Below are 17,646 nucleotides of genomic sequence, written 5' to 3' on the forward strand. Positions count from 1 at the left end.
CTACATTTTCTGGGATGAATTAATTTGAGATGAGGAACATAAGTTTTTCTTCTATAAAACAAAATATTATAGGCTAGTAATTACTCCTTAAAAATGTGCAATAAAACCTAGAATTCACGATTTCTTTTGTGGAGAAAACTATATTCACAAAAGAACGTAAATCAAGACATGGTGTGTGTGTGCCCATGATTGGGGGAAACCCCAGAGAATTTGAATTATATCAGGAATTTTTCCTGGTTGCCTTATTATCAAATCAAATGTAATGTTTGATTACAATATGAAAGAGCTTTAAATCACACTATCATAGCCTGCACCCAACCTTTGCTTCTGTCTCCTTGCCACCCATTTGTATCCTGAGGATAGTGGATATCAGGAAAAGGAGGCAGCTGAGCCAGATATCAGGAGTGTGGTCTCAGGGACAGAAGGCCTGGGTTGCATTGAATCCTGGCTCTTCCTATCTCAGTAGCATTTAGCCAATTACATGACCTTGCTGAAGATACATGTCCTCATCAAAATGGGGTGAGTTCATAGCCAATGTGGTGCTGTGAAATTTAATGCACGCAGTACTTTAAAATGCCTGGCTTAATTCAAATGGGCGGCTTCTTCCTTTCCTTTGTTCTCTGGAAGCAGCACCGAATGACTTTGCACGTTAATGTCCAGTTTCTGCTCAAATGCCGGCTCCCCTCTTTCCACCCTCAAGGAAACTCACATCCTACAAAGCCCTTCTCCAAACACTGGCCTAAAGACTCCAGTTAACTGCATCTCTGAGGAGTTAGTTTTTCTCTCTCTGTTGTAGTTGTCAGTTTTTTGGAGGGAAACATTGAAATGATAAACAGCATTTTGTGTTTTTTGGTTGGATCTTTTTATGCCTTAGTTTTTCTTCCCCCCCGCCCATGCTTGCTTGCTTGCTTTTTCTTTCTTAATTAATTAATTAACATATAATGTATTATTTGCACCAGGGATACAGGTCTATGAATAATGAGTCGTACAATTCACAGCACTCCCCATAGCACATATCCTCTCCAATGTCCATCCCCCAGCCACCCTATTCCTAACCCCCACCTCCAGCAAACCTCAGTTTGTTTTGTGAGATTAAGAGTCTCTAATGGTTTGTCTCCCTCCTGATCCCATTTTTTCCTTCCATACCCCACATGGACCCTGCAAGCCTCTCAAATTCCTCATATCAGAGAGATTATATGATCATTGTTTTTCTCTGATTGACTTGTTTCACTCAGCAAAATACCCTCTAGTTCCTCCACATTGTTGCAAATGGCAAGATTTCATTTCTTTTGATGGCTGCATAGTATTCCATTGTATATAAATATATACCACTTGTCTTTGTTTTTCCTTTTAGTTTTTAAAAAAAAAATTATTTTTTAAATTTCTTTTCAGTGTTCCAAGATTCATTGTTTATGCACCACATGCAGTACTCCATGCAATCCATGCCCTCCATAATACCCACCACCAGGCTCACCCAACCCCCCACTCCCTCTCCTCCAAATCCCTCAGTTTGTTTCTCAGAGTCCACAGTCTCTCATGGTTCATTTCCCCTTTCAATTTCCCACAACTCACTTCTCCTCTCCATCTCCCCATGTCCTCTGTGTTATTCCTTATGCTCCGCAAATAAGTGAAACCATATGATAATTGACTCTCTCTGCTTGACTTATTTCACTTAGCATAATCTCCTTTATAGATTTTGGATCCCGTCCATGTTGCTACAAAAGTTGGGTGTTCATCCTTTCTGATGGAGGCATAATACTCCATAGTATATATGGACAACATCTTCCTTATCCATTTGTCCGTCAAAGGGCATCTTGGTTCTTTCCACAGTTTGGTGACTGTGTCCATTGCTGCTATGAACATTGGGGTACAGATGGCCCTTCTTTTCACTACACCTCTATCTTTGCAGTAAATACCCAGTAGTACAATTGCAGGGTCAGAGGGAAGCTCTATTTTTAATTTCTTAAGGAATCTCTGCACTGTTTTCCAAAGAGGCTGCACCAACTTGCATTCCCACCAACAGTGTAAGAGCATTTCCCTTTCTCTACATCCTCTCTAACACATGTTATTTACTGTCTTGTTAATTTTGGCCATTCTAACTGGTGTAAGGTGGTATCTCAATGTGGTTTTGATTTGAATCTCCTTGATGGCTAATGATGAACATTTTTCATGTGTCTGTTAGCCATGTGTATGTCTTCATTGGAGAACTGTCTGTTCATGTCTTCTGCCCTTTTTTTGATGTGATTATCTGTTTTGTGTGTGTTGAGTTTGAGGAGTTCTTTATAGATCCTGGATTTCAGCCCTTTGTCTGTATTGTCATTTGCGAATATCTTCTCCCATTCCATGGGTTGCCTCTTTGTTTTGTTGACTATTTCCTTTGCTGTGCAGAAGCTTTTGATCTTGATGAAGTCCCAAAAATTCATTTCCACTTTTGTTTCCTTTGCTTTTGGAGATATATCTTGAAAGAAGTTGCTGTGGCTGATGTCAAAGAGGTTACTGCCTATGTTTTCTCCTTTAGGATTCTGATGGATTCCTGCCTCACGTTGAGGTCTTTTATCCATTTCGAGTTTATCTTTGTGTATGGTGTAAAAGAATGGTCAAGTTTCATTCTTCTACACATAGCTGTCAACAAATTAATCCAACTCCACACAAAAGAAGGGAAATAATCACAATTAGAGCAGAGATCAAGGAGCTAGAAACTAGAGATACAGTAGAGCACATCAATGAACCTAGAAGCTGGTTTTTTGAAAGAATCAATAAGATCGATAAACCATTGGCCAAACTAATCCAAAAGAAAAGAGAGAAGACCCAAATTAATAAAATTATGAATGAAAAGGGAGAGATCACAACTAACACCAAGGAAATAGAAACAATCATCAGGAATTATCAACAGTTATATGCCACCAGTTTTATTTTTGTTTTTCAATATTTCCTTAGTGATTCAGGGTCTCTTCTGGTTCCATACAAATTTTTGGATTATTTGCTCCAGCTCTTTGAAGAATACCGGTGGAATTTCGATTGGAATGGCATTAAAAGTATAGATTGCTCTAGGCAGTATAGACATTTTAACAATGTTTATTCTTCCGATCCAAGAGCATGGAATGGTCTTCCATCTTTTTGTGTCTTCTTTAATTTCTTTCATGAGTGTTCTGTAGTTCCTCGAGTACAGATCCTTTACCTCTTTGGTTAGGTTTATTCCCAGGTATCTTATGGTTCTTGGTGCTATAGTAAATTGAATCGATTCTCTAATTTCCCTTTCTGTATTTTTATTGTTAGTGTATAAGAAAGCCACTGATTTCTGTACATTGACTTTGTATCCTGCCACATTACTGAATTGCTTTATGAGTTCTAGTAGTTTGGGGGTGGAGTCTTTTGGGTTTTCCATATAAAGAATCATGTCATCTGTGAAGAGAGAGAGTTTGACTTCTTCATTGCATGTTACCTGATTTCAAGCTTTCCTACAAAGGTGTGATCACCAAGACAACATGGTATTGGCATAAAAACAGACACATAGACCAGTGGAACAGAGTAGAGAGCTCAGATATGGACCCTCAACTCTATGGTCAGTTAATCTTCGACAAAACAGGAAAAAATATACAGTGGAAAAAAGACAGTCTCTTCAATAAGTGGTGCTGGGAAAACTGGGCAGCTATATGTAGAAGAATGAAACTCAACCATTCTCTTACACCATACACAAAGATAAACTCAAAATGGATAAAAGACCTCAACATGAGATAGGAATCCATCAGAATCCTAGAGGAGAACATAGACAGTAATGTCTTTGATATCAGCCACAGCAACTTCTTTCAAGATATATCTCCAAAGGCAAAGGAAACAAAAGCCAAAATAAACTTTTGGGACTTCATCAAAATCAAAAGCTTCTGCACAGCAAAGGAAACAGTCAAGAAAACAAAGAGGCAACCCACGGAATGGGAGAAGATATTTGCAAATGACAGTACAGACAAAAGATTGATATCCAGGATCTATAAAGAACTACTCAAACTCAACACACACAAAACATATAATCATATAAAAAATGGGCAGAAGATATGGACAGACACTTCTCCAATGAAGACATACAAATGGCTAACAGACACATGAAAAAATGTTCATCATCACTAGCCATCAGGGAGATTCAAATTAAAACCACATTGAGATACCACCTTACACCAGTTAGAATGGCCAAAATTAACAAAACAGGAAACAACATGTGTTGGAGGGAATGTGGAGAAAGGGGAACCCTCTTACACTGTTGGTGGGAATGTAAGTTGGTGCAGCCTCTTTGGAGAACAGTGTGGAGATTCCTCAAGAAATTAAAAATAGAACTTCCCTATGACCCTGCAATTGCACTACTGGGTATTTACCCCAAAGATACAGATGTAGTGAAAAGAAGGGCCATCTGTACCCCAATGTTTATAGCAGCAATGGCCACAGTTGCCAAATTGTGGAAATAACCAAGATGCCCTTCAACGGACGAATGGACAAGGAAGATGTGGTCCATATACACTATGGAGTATTATGCCTCCATCAGAAAGGATGAATACCCAACTTTTGTATCAACATGGATGGGACTGGAAGAGATTATGCTGAGTGAAATAAGTCAAGCAGAGAGAGTCAATTATCATATGGTTTCACTTATTTGTGGAGCATAACAAATAGCATGGAGGACATGGGGAGTTAGGAGAAGGGAGTTGGGGGAAATTGGAAGGGGAGGTGAACAATGAGAGACTATGGACTCTGAAAAACAATCTGAAGGGTTTGAAGAGGTGGGGGGGTGGGAGGTTGGGGGAATCAGGTGGTGGGTATTAGAGAGGGCACGGATTGCATGGAGCACTGGGTGTGGTACAAAAACAATGAATACTGTTATGCTGAAAATAAATAAAAAATGATTAAAATAATAATAATAATTTAAAAAAAACAGTTATATGCCAATAAGGTAAGCAACATAAATGAAATGGATACATTCCTGGAAAACTATAAACTTCCAAAACTGAATCAGGAAGAAATTGACAACCTGAATAGACCAATATCTAGTAATGAGATTGAAGCAGTGATCAAAACTCCCCCAATAAACAAGAGCCCAGGACCTGACGGATTCCCTGGGGAATTCTACCAAACTTTCAAAGAAGAAATAATACCTATTCTCCTGAAGCTGCTTCAAAAAATTGAAGCAGAAGGAAAACTTCCCGACTCTTATTATGAAGCCAGCATTACCCTGATCACCAAACCAGGCAAAGACCCCACCAAAAAGGAGACTTTCAGACCAATATCCCTGATGAATATGGATGATAATATTCTCAACAAGATCCTAGCTAATAGGATCCAACAGTACATTACAAAGATTATCCACCATGACCAGGTGGAATTTATCCCTGGGTTGCAAGGGTGGTTCAACAAATCAATCAATGTGATAGAACAAATCAATAAGAGAAGAGAGAAGAACCACATGGTCTTCTCAATTGATGCAGAAAAAGCATTTGACAAAATCCAGCATCCGTTCCTGATTAAAATGCTTCAAAGTATAGGGATAGAGGAAACATTCCTCAACTTCATAAAATCTATTTATGAAAAACCCACAGCAAATATCATCCTCAATGGGAAAAAGCTGACAGCCTTCCCTTTGAGGTCAGGAACATGACAAGGACATCCTCTCTCACCACTCTTGTTCAACATAGTATTAGAAGTCCTAGCAACAGCAATCAGATGACAAAGAGAAATAAAAGGTATTCAAATTGTCAATGAAGAAGTCAAACCCTCTCTCTTCACAGATGACATGATACTTTATATGGAAAACCCAAAAGACTCTACCTCCAAACTACTAGAACTCATTCAGCAATTCAGTAATGTGGCAGGATACAAAGTCAATGTACAGAAATCAGTGGCTTTCTTATACACTAACAATAAAAATACAGAAAGGGAAATTAGAGAATTGATTCCATTTGCTATAGCACCAAGAACCATAAGATACCTGGGAATAAACCTAACCAAAGAGGTAAAGTATCTGTACTCAAGGAACTACAGAACACTCATGAAAGAAATTGAAGAAGACACAAAAAGATGGAAGACCATTCCATGCTCTTGGATAGGAAGAATAAACATTGTTAAAATGTCTGTACTGCCTAGAGCAATCTATACTTTCAATGCCATTCCAATCAAAATTCCACCAGCATTTTTCAAAGAGCTGGAGCAAACAATCCTAGAATTTGTATGGAATCAGAAGAGACCCCGAATTGCTAAGGAAATGTAAATCAAAACAAAACAAAACAAAACAATACTGGGGGCATCACAGTGCTTGATTTCAAGATTTACTACAAAGCTGTGATCAGCAAGACAACATGGTACTGGCATAAAAACAGACACATAGACCAGTAGAACCGAGTAGAGACCCCAGATATGGACCCTCAACTCTATGGTCAAATAATCTTCAACAAAGCAGGTAAAAATATCCAGTGGAAAAAAGAAAGTCTCTTCAATAAATGGTGCATTTTGAGTCTATTTGTATGTGTGGTGTAAGGAAATGGTCCAGTTTCATTCTTCTGGATGGGACTGTCCAAATTTCCCAAAACCATTCATTCCCAAGGCCATATTGTCTTGATAATTACAGCTTTGTCATAGAGCTTGAAGTCTGGAATTGTGATCCCACCAAATTTGTTTTTCTGTTTAAACATTCCTCCTGCTATTTGGGGTCTTTTCTGGTTCCATACAGATTTTAGGATTATTTGTTCCATTTATTTCAAAAAGGTTGATGGTATTTCAATACAGATTGCATAAAATGTGTAGATTGCTTTAGGTAGCATAGACATTTTCACAATATTTGTTCTTCCAATACATGAGCATGGAATATTTTCCATTTCTTTGTGTCTTCCTCAATTTCTTTCATGAGTACTTCATAGTTTCTGAGTATAGATTCTTTGCCTTTTTGGTCAGGTTTATTCCTAGGTATTTTTTGGTTTTGGGTGCAACTGTAAATGGGATGGACTGCTTAATTTCTCTTTCTTCTGTCTTGCTATTGGTGTATAGAAATGCAACTGATTTCTGTGCATTGATTTTATATCCTGACATTTTACTGAACTCCCATATGAGTTCTAGCAGTTTTGGAGTGGAGTCTTTTGGGTTTTCCACTTAAACTATCGTATCATCTGCAGAGTGAGAGTTTGACTTCTTCTTTGCCAATTCGGATGCCTTTTATTTCTTTTTGTTGTCTGATTGCTCAGGCTAGGACTTCTAGTACTATGTTGAGTAGCAGTGGTGATAGGGACAGTCCTGTTGTGTTCCTGACCTTAGGGAAAAAGCTCTCAGTTTTTCCCCATTGAGAATGATATTTACTGTGGGTTTTTCATAGATGGCTTTGATGAAATTGAGGCATTTACTCTCTATCCCTATACTGTGAAGAATTTTTGATCAAGAAAGGATATTGTATTTTGTCAAATGATTTTTCAACATCTGTTGAGAGTATCCTATTGTTATTGTTCTTTGTTTTATTATTGTATTGTATCACATTGATTGATTTGTGGATATTGAATCAAACTTGCAGCCCTGGAGTAAATCCCACTTGGTCATGGTGAATAACCCTTTTAATGTACTGTCGGATCCTACTGGCTAGAATTTTGGTGAGAATTTTTGCATCCATGCTCATCAGAGATATTGGTCTGTAATTCTCCTTTTTGATGGGGCCTTTGTCTGGTTTTGGGATCAAGGTAATGCTGGCCATATAAAATGAGTTTGGAAGTTTTCCTTCCATTTCTATTTTTTGGAACAGTTTCAGGAGAATAGGTATTAATTCTTCTTTAAATGTTTGCTAGAATTCCCCTGGGAAGTTGTCTGGCCCTGGGCTCTTGTTTGTTGTAGACTTTTGATAACTGCTTCAATCTCCTTACTGGTGCTGGGTCTGTTCAGGTTTTCTATTTCTTCCTGGTTCAGTTTTGGTAGTTTATACGTCTCTAGGAATGCATCCATTTCCTCCAGATTGTCAAATTGGCTGATGTATAGTTGTTCATAATATGTTCTTATAATGGCTTGTATTTCTTTGGTCTTGGTTGTGATCTCTCCCCTTTCATTCATGACTTTATTAAAAGACATTAATTCATGTCTTTTCTCTCTTCTTTTTGAGAAGTCTGGCCAGGGATTTATCAATCTTATTAATTCTTTCAAAAGAACCAGCTCCTAGTTTTGTTGATCTGTTGTACTGTCCTTTTGGTTTGTATTTCATTGATTTCTGCTCTGATCTTTATTATTTCTCATGTCCTGCTGGGTTTAGGCTTTCTTTGCTGTTCTTTCTCCAGCTCCTTTAGGTGTAGGGTTGGTTGTGTATTTGAGACCTTTCTTGTTTTTTGAGAAAGACTTGTACCACTATGTATTTTCCTCTCAGGACCAGCTTTGCTGTGTCCCAAAGATTTCAAACGGTTGTGTTTTCATTTTCATTTGTTTCCATGATTTTTTTTAAATTATTTATTTCTTTGACAGAGATCACAGGTAGGCAGAAAGGCAGGCAGAGAGAGAGAGAGGAAGGGAAGCAGGCTGCCTGCTGAGCAGACAGCCTGATGCAGGGCTCAATCCCAGGACCCTGGGACCACGACCTGAGCCGAAGGCAGAGGCTTTAACCTACTGAGCCACCTAGGTGCCCCGTTCCATGATTTTTAAAAATTCTTTTTAACTTCCTGGTTGACTCATTCATTCTTTAGTAGGATGCTCTTTAGCCTCCAGGTAATTTAAGTTCTTTCCAACTTTCCTCTTGTGATTGAGTTCTAGTTTCAGAGCACTGTGGTCTGAAAATATGCAGGGAATGGTCCCAGTCTTTTGGTACCAGTTGAGACCCGATTTGTGACCCAGGATGTAATCCATTCTGGAGAATGTTCCATGTGCACTAGAGAAGAATGTGTATTCTGTTGTTTTGGGATGGAATGTTCTGAAGGTATCTGTGATGTCCATCTGGTCCAGTGTGTCATTTAAGGCCTTTATTTCCTTGTTGACCTTTTGCTTAGATGATCTATCCATTTCGGTGGGTGGGGTGTGTTAAAGTCCCCTATTATTATTGTATTATTATTGATGTGTTTCTTTGATTTTGTTATTAGTTGGTTTATATAATTGTCTGCTCCCATGTTAGGGGCATGGATATTTAAAATTTTAGGTTCTTGTTGCACAGACCCTTTAAGTATGATGTGGTGTCCTTCCTCATCTCTTATCATAGTCTTTGGCTTAAAATCTAATTAGTCTGATATAAGGCTTGCCAGCCCAGCTTTCTTTTGATGTCCATAACGTGGTAAATTATTTTCCACCCCCTCACTTTAAATCTGGAGGTGTCTTTGGGTCTATCCATTCTGATACCCTTTGTCTTTTGATTGGGGCATTTAGCCCATTTACATTTAGGGTAACTATTGGAAGATATGAATTTGGTGCCATTGTATTGGCTGTAAGGTGACTATTACTGTATATTGTCTCATTTCCTTTCTGGTTTGTTACTTTTAGGCTCTCTCTTTGTTTAGAGGACACCTTTCAATATTTCCTGTAGGGATGGTTTGGTGTTTGCAAATTCTTTTAGTTTTTGTTTGTCCTGGAAGCTTTTTAATCTCTCCTTCTATTTTCAATGACAGCCTAGCTGGGTATAGTATTCTTGGTTACATTTTTAATTTAGTGCTCTGAATATATTATGCCAGTCCTTTCTGGCCTGCGAGGTTCTGTGGACAGGTCTGCTGCCAGTCTAATATTTCTACCATTGTATGTTACAGACTTCTTGCCCCAAGCTGCCTTCAGGATTTTCTCTTTGTCACTAGGACTTATAAGTTTTACTACTAGATTACAGGATGTGGACCTATGCTTATTGATTTTGAGTGGGGTTCTCCGTGTCTCCTGGATATTGATGTTTGTTCCCTTTGCCATATTAGGGAAATTCTCTACTATATTTTTTTTCAATATACCTTCTTCCCCCTCTCTCTTTCTTCTTCTTCTGGGATCCCAATTATTCTAATATTGTCTCATATATGGTATTACTTATCTCTGAATATTCCCCTTGTGGTCCAGTAGTAGTTTGTCTCTCTTTTGCTCAGCTTCTTTGTTCTCAGTCATTTGGCCTTCTGTATCACTAATTCTCTCTTCTGCCTCATTTATCCTAGCAGTAAGAGCCTCCATTTCTTATTGTACCTCATTAATAGCTTTTTTAAAATTTCAGTTTTGTTAGATTTTAGTTCTTTTATTTCTCCAGACAGGGATTTTATTTTTCCAGAAAGGGATTCTCTAATATCCTCCATGCTTTTTTCAAGCCTAGCTAGCACCTTGATTATCATCATTCTGAACCATAGTTCTGACATATTACTATTGTCCGTATTGATTAGATCCCTAGCCATTGGTACTGCCTCTTGTTCTTTTTTTTTGAGGTGAGTTTTTCTGCCTTGTCATTTTATGCAGATAAGAATAGATGAATGAAAGAACAAAATACTAAAAGGGTGGCAAAGACCCCAGAAAAATATATGCTAACCAAATCATAAGAGACCAGGTACTGGGAGAAGAAGAAAAGGGGAAAAATGTATATATATTATAATGTTGAATAGAATAGAGCTACACACTTGATTTTGGGTGTATTCAGGTCTCTTGGAAGGAAATACCTCCCAAAATTTTAAAGAAAGAAAAACTTATATATATACAAAAATAAGGATAAACATGATGAAGGAATGGAATATGACTGTAAAGTTGAAAATTAAAAAAGATTCTAAAAAAGGAATTGATAAGATTAGAAGTTGGTTGAAAAAAGAAAAAAAGGAGGAAAGATTGTGATCAGGCTGGAGACTAAAACAAAGCATGCATTAGATTTAGGGTATATTTTGATCTATTAGAAGAAATTGTATCCCAAAATTTTAAAGAAAAAAAAAACCCCTATATTATACAAAAAATAAGATTAAATACAATGAAAGGATGAAGTATGATTATAATAATGAAAATTAAAAAAAAGATTTTTTAAAAAGGTATTGATAAGATAAAATAGTTAAGAAACATTAAAATAGGAAACAGTAAAAATTTAAAAAAATAGAATATGAGAAAAATAAAATTAAAAATATTCAACTTTGAAAGGCTGAAGGATCATGGGAAAAAAGCCATGAATTCTATGTGTTGCTTTCCCCTAGCTCTGGAGTTCTGCTATTCTCATTGATTGGTGAACATGGTCTTGGCTGTATGTTCTTGCTCATTTTCTGGGGGAGGGGCCTGTGGCAGTGATTCTCAAATGTCTTTGCACAGGGGTACAATTACACCACCTGTGCCAGGGGCCAGGCTAAATAATCTGCTTGGTTTCGCTCTTTGGAGCTTTTGTTCCCTGAATGTTTTCCCTATAGATTTGGAGGACAGGAATGAAAATTGTGGCCTCCCAATCTCTGGCCCATAGGAGCTAAGAGCTCAAGTTCCTACTCCTCAGTGCACTTTCAGAGAATAGGAGTTGATCCCTCCTATCTTCCTGGTCTCTGACTATACTCTGTGCTCACCTGGCCTGTGACTGAGCGTTTCTATCTCTGGTGCATGGCCCTGTTTAGAGTCTCCAAACCCAGCAGGTTCCTGCAAGGTGGTCCTGCACTTCTCCTTCTGCAGGAGGAAGGTGAGTCTTCCTGGATCTGCCACTTGTGGTGTTCCTGCTTGAAGAGCTGTGGCCCAACTATGCCTCAGACAATGGTTTAAGGTAACCCTGAGCTGAGAGCCCCCACCCCCACCCCACTCCATCTCTGCAGCCAGCTTCCACATTCTGATACCTGGAAGCACTCCACACTCAGACACATCTGGTCTTTTCATGACCCTGCAGATGCTGAGACCATAATGTCCCCACGAGGGCTCCCCAACCTCACCCCCCGACCCCTGCTTAGTCTTTGGAGCAAGGTCCCTCAGTGGAGCAGACTTCTAAAAGTTTCAATTTTGTGCTCCGCTGCTCTGCTTGCCAGGAGCTGGCCCCTCTCCCCACGGTCTCTCTTCCCATCACTTGGATTCACTTCTCTGCATGTCCTACCTTCCGGAAAGGGTCAATTTTCTGTTCCTAGAATTTCTGCTCTTCTTCTCTTTGATCTCCTGTTGAGTTTGTAGGTGTTGAGAATGGTTTGTTAACTATCTGGCTGAACTCCTGGGACCTGATGATATTTTAGTTTCCTACTCCTCTGCCATCTTGCTTCCTCCACATCTGCCTTAGTTTTCCTGCATTTATTTTTACTTTATAAAAAAATGGTTTATTTTAGAGACAGAGAGTATGAGTGGGAGGAGCAGAGTGAGAGAATCCCAAACGGATTCTGTGCTGAGCATGGAGGCCTATGTGGGGCTTGATCCCATGACCCTGAAATCTTGACCCAAGCCAGAACCAATTGTTGGATGCCTAAACAATGGTGCCACCCAGTTGCCCCATGCATTGATTTTTACTCTTTGTTTCCACTTAATTATGGAATAATTTGTCTCATTTGGAGATTAGTGTTCATCAAACATGGAATTTGGGGGGTTAAAACTGGAAGAAGAGCTCATACAAGGGTACAAGCAGCGGTGTTGAGCTAGAGTTCTGAGTGTGCCATGTTTAGTTTGGGTCACACAGTTTTCAAAGATGTGAATTGTCTGGGACATTTTATAACAAAAGGGAGTTTATGTAATAGTATGAAATTTTAGTTTTATTGAAAAAAATATATAGAAGGTTGATTGTTCAGAAGGACTAAGTTTTTAGTTGCTTGAATTTCCACATGAGAAAAGGGCCCTGGAGCAATGAGCACTGCTCACCCTGGCGAGAAGTAGGTTCATGCTTGCCGCAGTCCCTACCGTTCCCTAAGACGGCCCTGGGCAAGCCTCATCATTATTTGCCTGGCCTATGTAAGCAGCTGGCTTGTGACTCTTGACTCAACTGAATACTTTATAATTCCTTTTCCTTCCAGCTACCAACTCTTTGTCAATCCTTCTCCGAATATTGCTAAAACTGTCAACAATGGCAACAATCTCAGATATATGATTTTTTTAAATCAGGAAGAAACCTTAAAGGATATAAAATTAAGGTGTTTATTATCATGAGAAAGTACCTGTTCTATTTCTGAGGCATACGAAGGCTCTCTGAATGTCCCTAACTGTCAAAAGTTGTACTGGTGGGGCTCACATATGTGATATTCTGGTGACATTTTCCAGTGTTCAGTTTTGGCAGAATGGGGATGCTGATGTAATTTTGTGTGATAGGAGGGGATGGTGCAGATGATGAGGAGCTAGATAGGGAGGGACTCTGCTTGGACTCTGGTCAGTTTTCGGGACTCTAGGTGAGCTCGCTTTTGGGCTCTTTGGTGAGCTGGTAAATAAGGAGGTTGGAGTAGATGATCAATACTGTCCCTTTGGATTAATAAGGTTATAGGAGGGAAAGAGTGCCACTCAGGCAGTTTCCCATGGGCGTTGCCAATGGCAGCCAGTGTGGCATTGTCTTGAGATGACTTTGCCGTTGAACTTGCCATTGAGTGTCCATGTCCCATGTGCTGCTCTTTACTTTAGTTGAAGTTGTTGTGGATTCGCTTATGGGAATGCCAAAAAGGAGTCCTCTCTGAAAAGACTCTGACCTTCCATCTCAATATTTACTTTCTAATTAGGTTTTTCTTTCTTCTTTGCAGTTATATTCATATAGATCCCAGGAAACCTGCAAAGATGAGAAGGTTGAAGGAAGTAAGTGTTCACTGCTAATTACTAAAGTTGGGATAAATTGGGTGATCTGGGAAAACTTTGAATGTCAGCACTGAATGATATCGCTTTTATTAAATCAGCGGTTTGTAGGCAATGCCTATAGGAGCATGTTTCTCTTGAAGCCTGATTCCACTGTGCAAGCTTGTCATACTTGTCAAAGCACTTAAGTAACTAACATGATGGAAGTCAGTAAAAATACTCTAAGACCATGCCTAGGAAGATCGTCATCTTCGAGACACACTGTGCAATTATTTGTTGAAATATTTCACTTGTCTTTGTTTTTTGAGGATTTGAACAGATGGGTGTCAAGAAAAGCTACTTTAAGTTATATAACATTGAAGCTAATTATAATGCTAAATTTAAAGATTTGCCCCAAGTTCTTAACATTTTTGTGCTTGACAGACATTTGAAAGGTCTAGAGGGTGGAGCCTTCCATCACTATGTTCACATCACCTGACTCTTAGCAAAAAAAAAAAAAAAAAAAAGAAAAAAAAAAGAAAAAATCCATTTAATAAGTATAAAAAGAAATCCACCTTTAAAAATAAGCAACAGAAACTGCTAGGTTTTAAATAACATATCCTGTAGATATTTAGGTGGTAACATGATTTTTACTTAAAAGAAAAAAAACGGACTTGTTGTTTTGTTGGGTATTTCAAAGGTGAGATGTTTGAGAGTATTTACTCTTTTAAGTGGTAGTTTTGGTATTCTTTCATTTTCTCTGCTGCGAGCTGGCATGTAATTATTCTTAACACCTGGTCACCTGCTTCCCTCTTTCCAGATGGGCAGGGAGTGGGGATGAGCAACAATTCTGAAAAGTTGCCCTCAAGTTTCAGTCTATGTGCGTGCTTTTTTTGGGTGACTTAAAAGATAAGATATGATTATCATTAGTCATTAGATTTTTAAGACAAGCAGGAAAGTTGCAGGTTATATTGTCAACCCCCCTCATTTTCTAGTCAAGGAGGCTTTGACCAGAGAGGTTGAGTGACGTGCCAGATGTGAAGTCAGGATGCTAGAGTGGGGACTGGCATGCACTCACAGTCACGGGAGTATAGTCATCCCCGAGAGTTTTGTAATTTTTCTTTTTCTTTTTTTCAGGTTTTAAAAATATTTTTATTTACTTTTTAAATTTCTTTTCAATGTTCCAGAATTCCTTGTTTATGCACCACACCCAGCGCTCTATGCAATACATGCCCTCCATAATACCCACCACCAGGCTCACCCAACTTCCCACCCCCTTCCCTCCAAAACCCTCAGTTAGTTCCTCAGAGTCCACAGTCCCTCATGATTTGTCTCCCCCTCCAATTTCTCCCAACTCCCTTCTCCTCTCCATCTCCCCATGTCCTCCATGTTATTCCTTATGTTCCACAAATAAGCGAAACCATATGATAATTGACTCTCTCTGCTTGACTTATTTCACTCAGCATAATCTCTTCTACTCCCATTCCTGTTGATACAGAAGTTGGGCGTTCATCCTTTCTGATGGAGGCATAATACTCCATAGTGTATATGGACCACATCTTCCTTATCCATTCGTCCATTGAAGGGCATCTTGGCTGTTTCCACTGTTTGGTGACTGTGGCCATTGCTGCTATGAACATTGGGGTACATATGGCCCTTCTTTTCACTACATCTGTATCTTTGGGGGTAAATACCCAGTAGTACAATTGCAGGGTCATAGGGAAGCTCTATTTTTAATCTCTTAAGGAATCTCTGCACTGTTTTCCAAAGTGGCTGCACCAACTTGCATTCCCACCAACAGTGTAAGAGGGTTTCCCCTTTCTCTACATCCTCTCCAACACATGTTGTTTACTGTTTTGTTAATTTTGGCCATTCTAACTGGTGTAAGGTGGTATCTCAATGTGGTTTTAATTTGAATCTCCCTGAAGGCTAATGATGAAGAACATTTTTCGTATGTCTGTTAGCCATTTGTATGTCTTCATTGGAGAAGTGTCTGTTCATGTCTTCTGACCATTTTTTGACATAAAATAGACACATAGACCAGTGGAACAGAGTAGAGAGCCCAGATATGGACCCTTAACTTTATGGTCAACTAATCTTTGACAAAGCAGGAAAAAATATACTGTGGAAAAAAGACAGTCTCTTCAATAAATGGTGCTGGGAAAATTGGACAGCTATGTGTAGAAGAATGAAATTCGACCATTCTCTCACACCATACATGAAGATAAACTTGAAATGGATAAAAGACCTCAACGTGAGGCAGGAATCCATCAGAATCCTAAAGAAGAATAGAGGCAGTAACCTCTTCTACATCGGCCACAGAAATTTCTTTCAAGATATGTCTTCAAAGGCAAAGGAAACAAAAGTGAAAATGAACTTTTGGGACTTCACCAAGATCAGAATCTTCTCCATAGCAAAGGAAACAGTCAACAAAACCAAGAGGCAACCCACAGAATGGGAGAAGATATTTGCAAATGACAGTACAGACAAGGGGCTGATATCCAAGATCTATAAAGAACTTCTCAAACTCAACACACACTAAACAGATAATCACGTCAAAAAATAGGCAGAAGACATGAACAGACACTTCTCCAATGAAGACCTACAAATGGTTTTGTAATTTTTCTCAGAGTTTATGTTTTTTCATCTACAAAATCTGATTGTAAAGAGAGTCCTTATTGAGAAGAATGTCAGAAAGCTGTACAGAAAAGCTCACTGAAGAAAATGGGCATCACCCATAGTCTTACCTCCCGGGGTCGGTGCTTTTTGACTTTGTCACGTCTGTTTCCAGGGTCTGTTCTGTGCTCTAGCCCCAAGCATGTATACATGGAAACACACACGTGTACAACACATGTGTACAGATGTGTTTATGTGTTTGCAGAAATGGGGTCCGTCAGTACACACTCTTTCCCAATCTCCTTTTTGTTTACTGTATGTTGTGACTGCTTTCTCATACAGTGACTGATCTTCTGCTGCATGTTTTTAACGGCTGCGAGATATTCTGTCATGTGAACCTGTCACAATTATCTGGCCCACCCTCTCAGCAGATCTTGAGGTAATTCTGCTTTTTCAGTATTTTGACAGTGATGTAAGGGATTCCTTATATAGACATATTTGCTCAGAGTCATGACTGTAAGTACAGAGGTGGAATTAGAGGTACAGTTGGAACTTCTTTAATATTTACCACCAGGCAGTTTCTGAGAAGTTGTATTGCTTCTGCGGGTGTACTAGAATGCCCATAAGTACCCTTGGCATTGAGCAGCATAGAGGGTGTGGCTGAGTGTGCTTGGTGCCCCCTGCCTTGGGCCCTCTCCTTTTGCGGAAGAAGTCCCTGAAAATGGATTGTTACTGTTGTTTGATGTGTAAGTCCCTGTCTGGATGGGAATATAGTGTGTTTGGGGACATGTATCTGTGCTATTGCCAACCCTGAATGAGCACAGCCAAGAGTCTTGACTGAAAGGGAAGATTTGATCCAGGAAATCTGCTCTCATGAGTGGATTGTAAGCACAGCCTGAAATCAAGATCTGTGTCCTGCTGTCCCATACGAGGACAGAGCACCAGAGTCACAGAGCAGAGAATTGTGGGTCGCGCTGGTGGGCACCTCTCTCTCTTGCTATCTGCACTGCTTACCTCACTACCTGTCTTACCCTTCCTTCATCATCTCTGATTACTTGCTACTACTTTACTGCACCATGTCCTTCCTGCTTTGTGGCTTTTGGGGCACATCCCCATAATGCTGGGTATAATAAAACAATGAGCTAAAAGATCAGTCTTTTATGGACTATTTTAGCTTTTTATCTTACTCTGGGGATGGAAATATTTTGGTAAGGCATCTGATGGAAAAACGCGTCTCCTGATTTAGAAGCAGTGCAGCAGGCAGGCCCTGTGGTGGTTCCCGGAATAACGTGCTTCAGCCCCCTCCTCTCAAAGTTGCCCAAACCACGTGGGACACCTGCTGAGGCAGTCCCTGCAGCAGCTCCAATCACATTAGACACAGCCCAGCCCTGGAAGAGCAGGGAGGAGCAGAAG

The 17,646-nt window shown here is 39.4% G+C and overlaps 1 protein-coding gene across 1 annotated transcript in view; it reads left to right on the forward strand.

Moving 5' to 3' along the window:
- DCDC2C (doublecortin domain containing 2C) overlaps window positions 1–17,646 on the forward strand; it is a 96,448-nt gene that overhangs the window by 6,174 nt on the left and 72,628 nt on the right. Inside the window, 1 exon segment of the mRNA XM_032867020.1 lies at window positions 13,590–13,641. Coding sequence (XP_032722911.1) covers window positions 13,590–13,641 — 52 coding nt within the window.

This window comes from Lontra canadensis, unplaced genomic scaffold (assembly GCF_010015895.1).
Source record: "Lontra canadensis isolate GAN:19392208 unplaced genomic scaffold, GSC_riverotter_1.0 scaffold32, whole genome shotgun sequence".
NCBI classification, from domain to species: Eukaryota; Metazoa; Chordata; class Mammalia; order Carnivora; family Mustelidae; genus Lontra; species Lontra canadensis.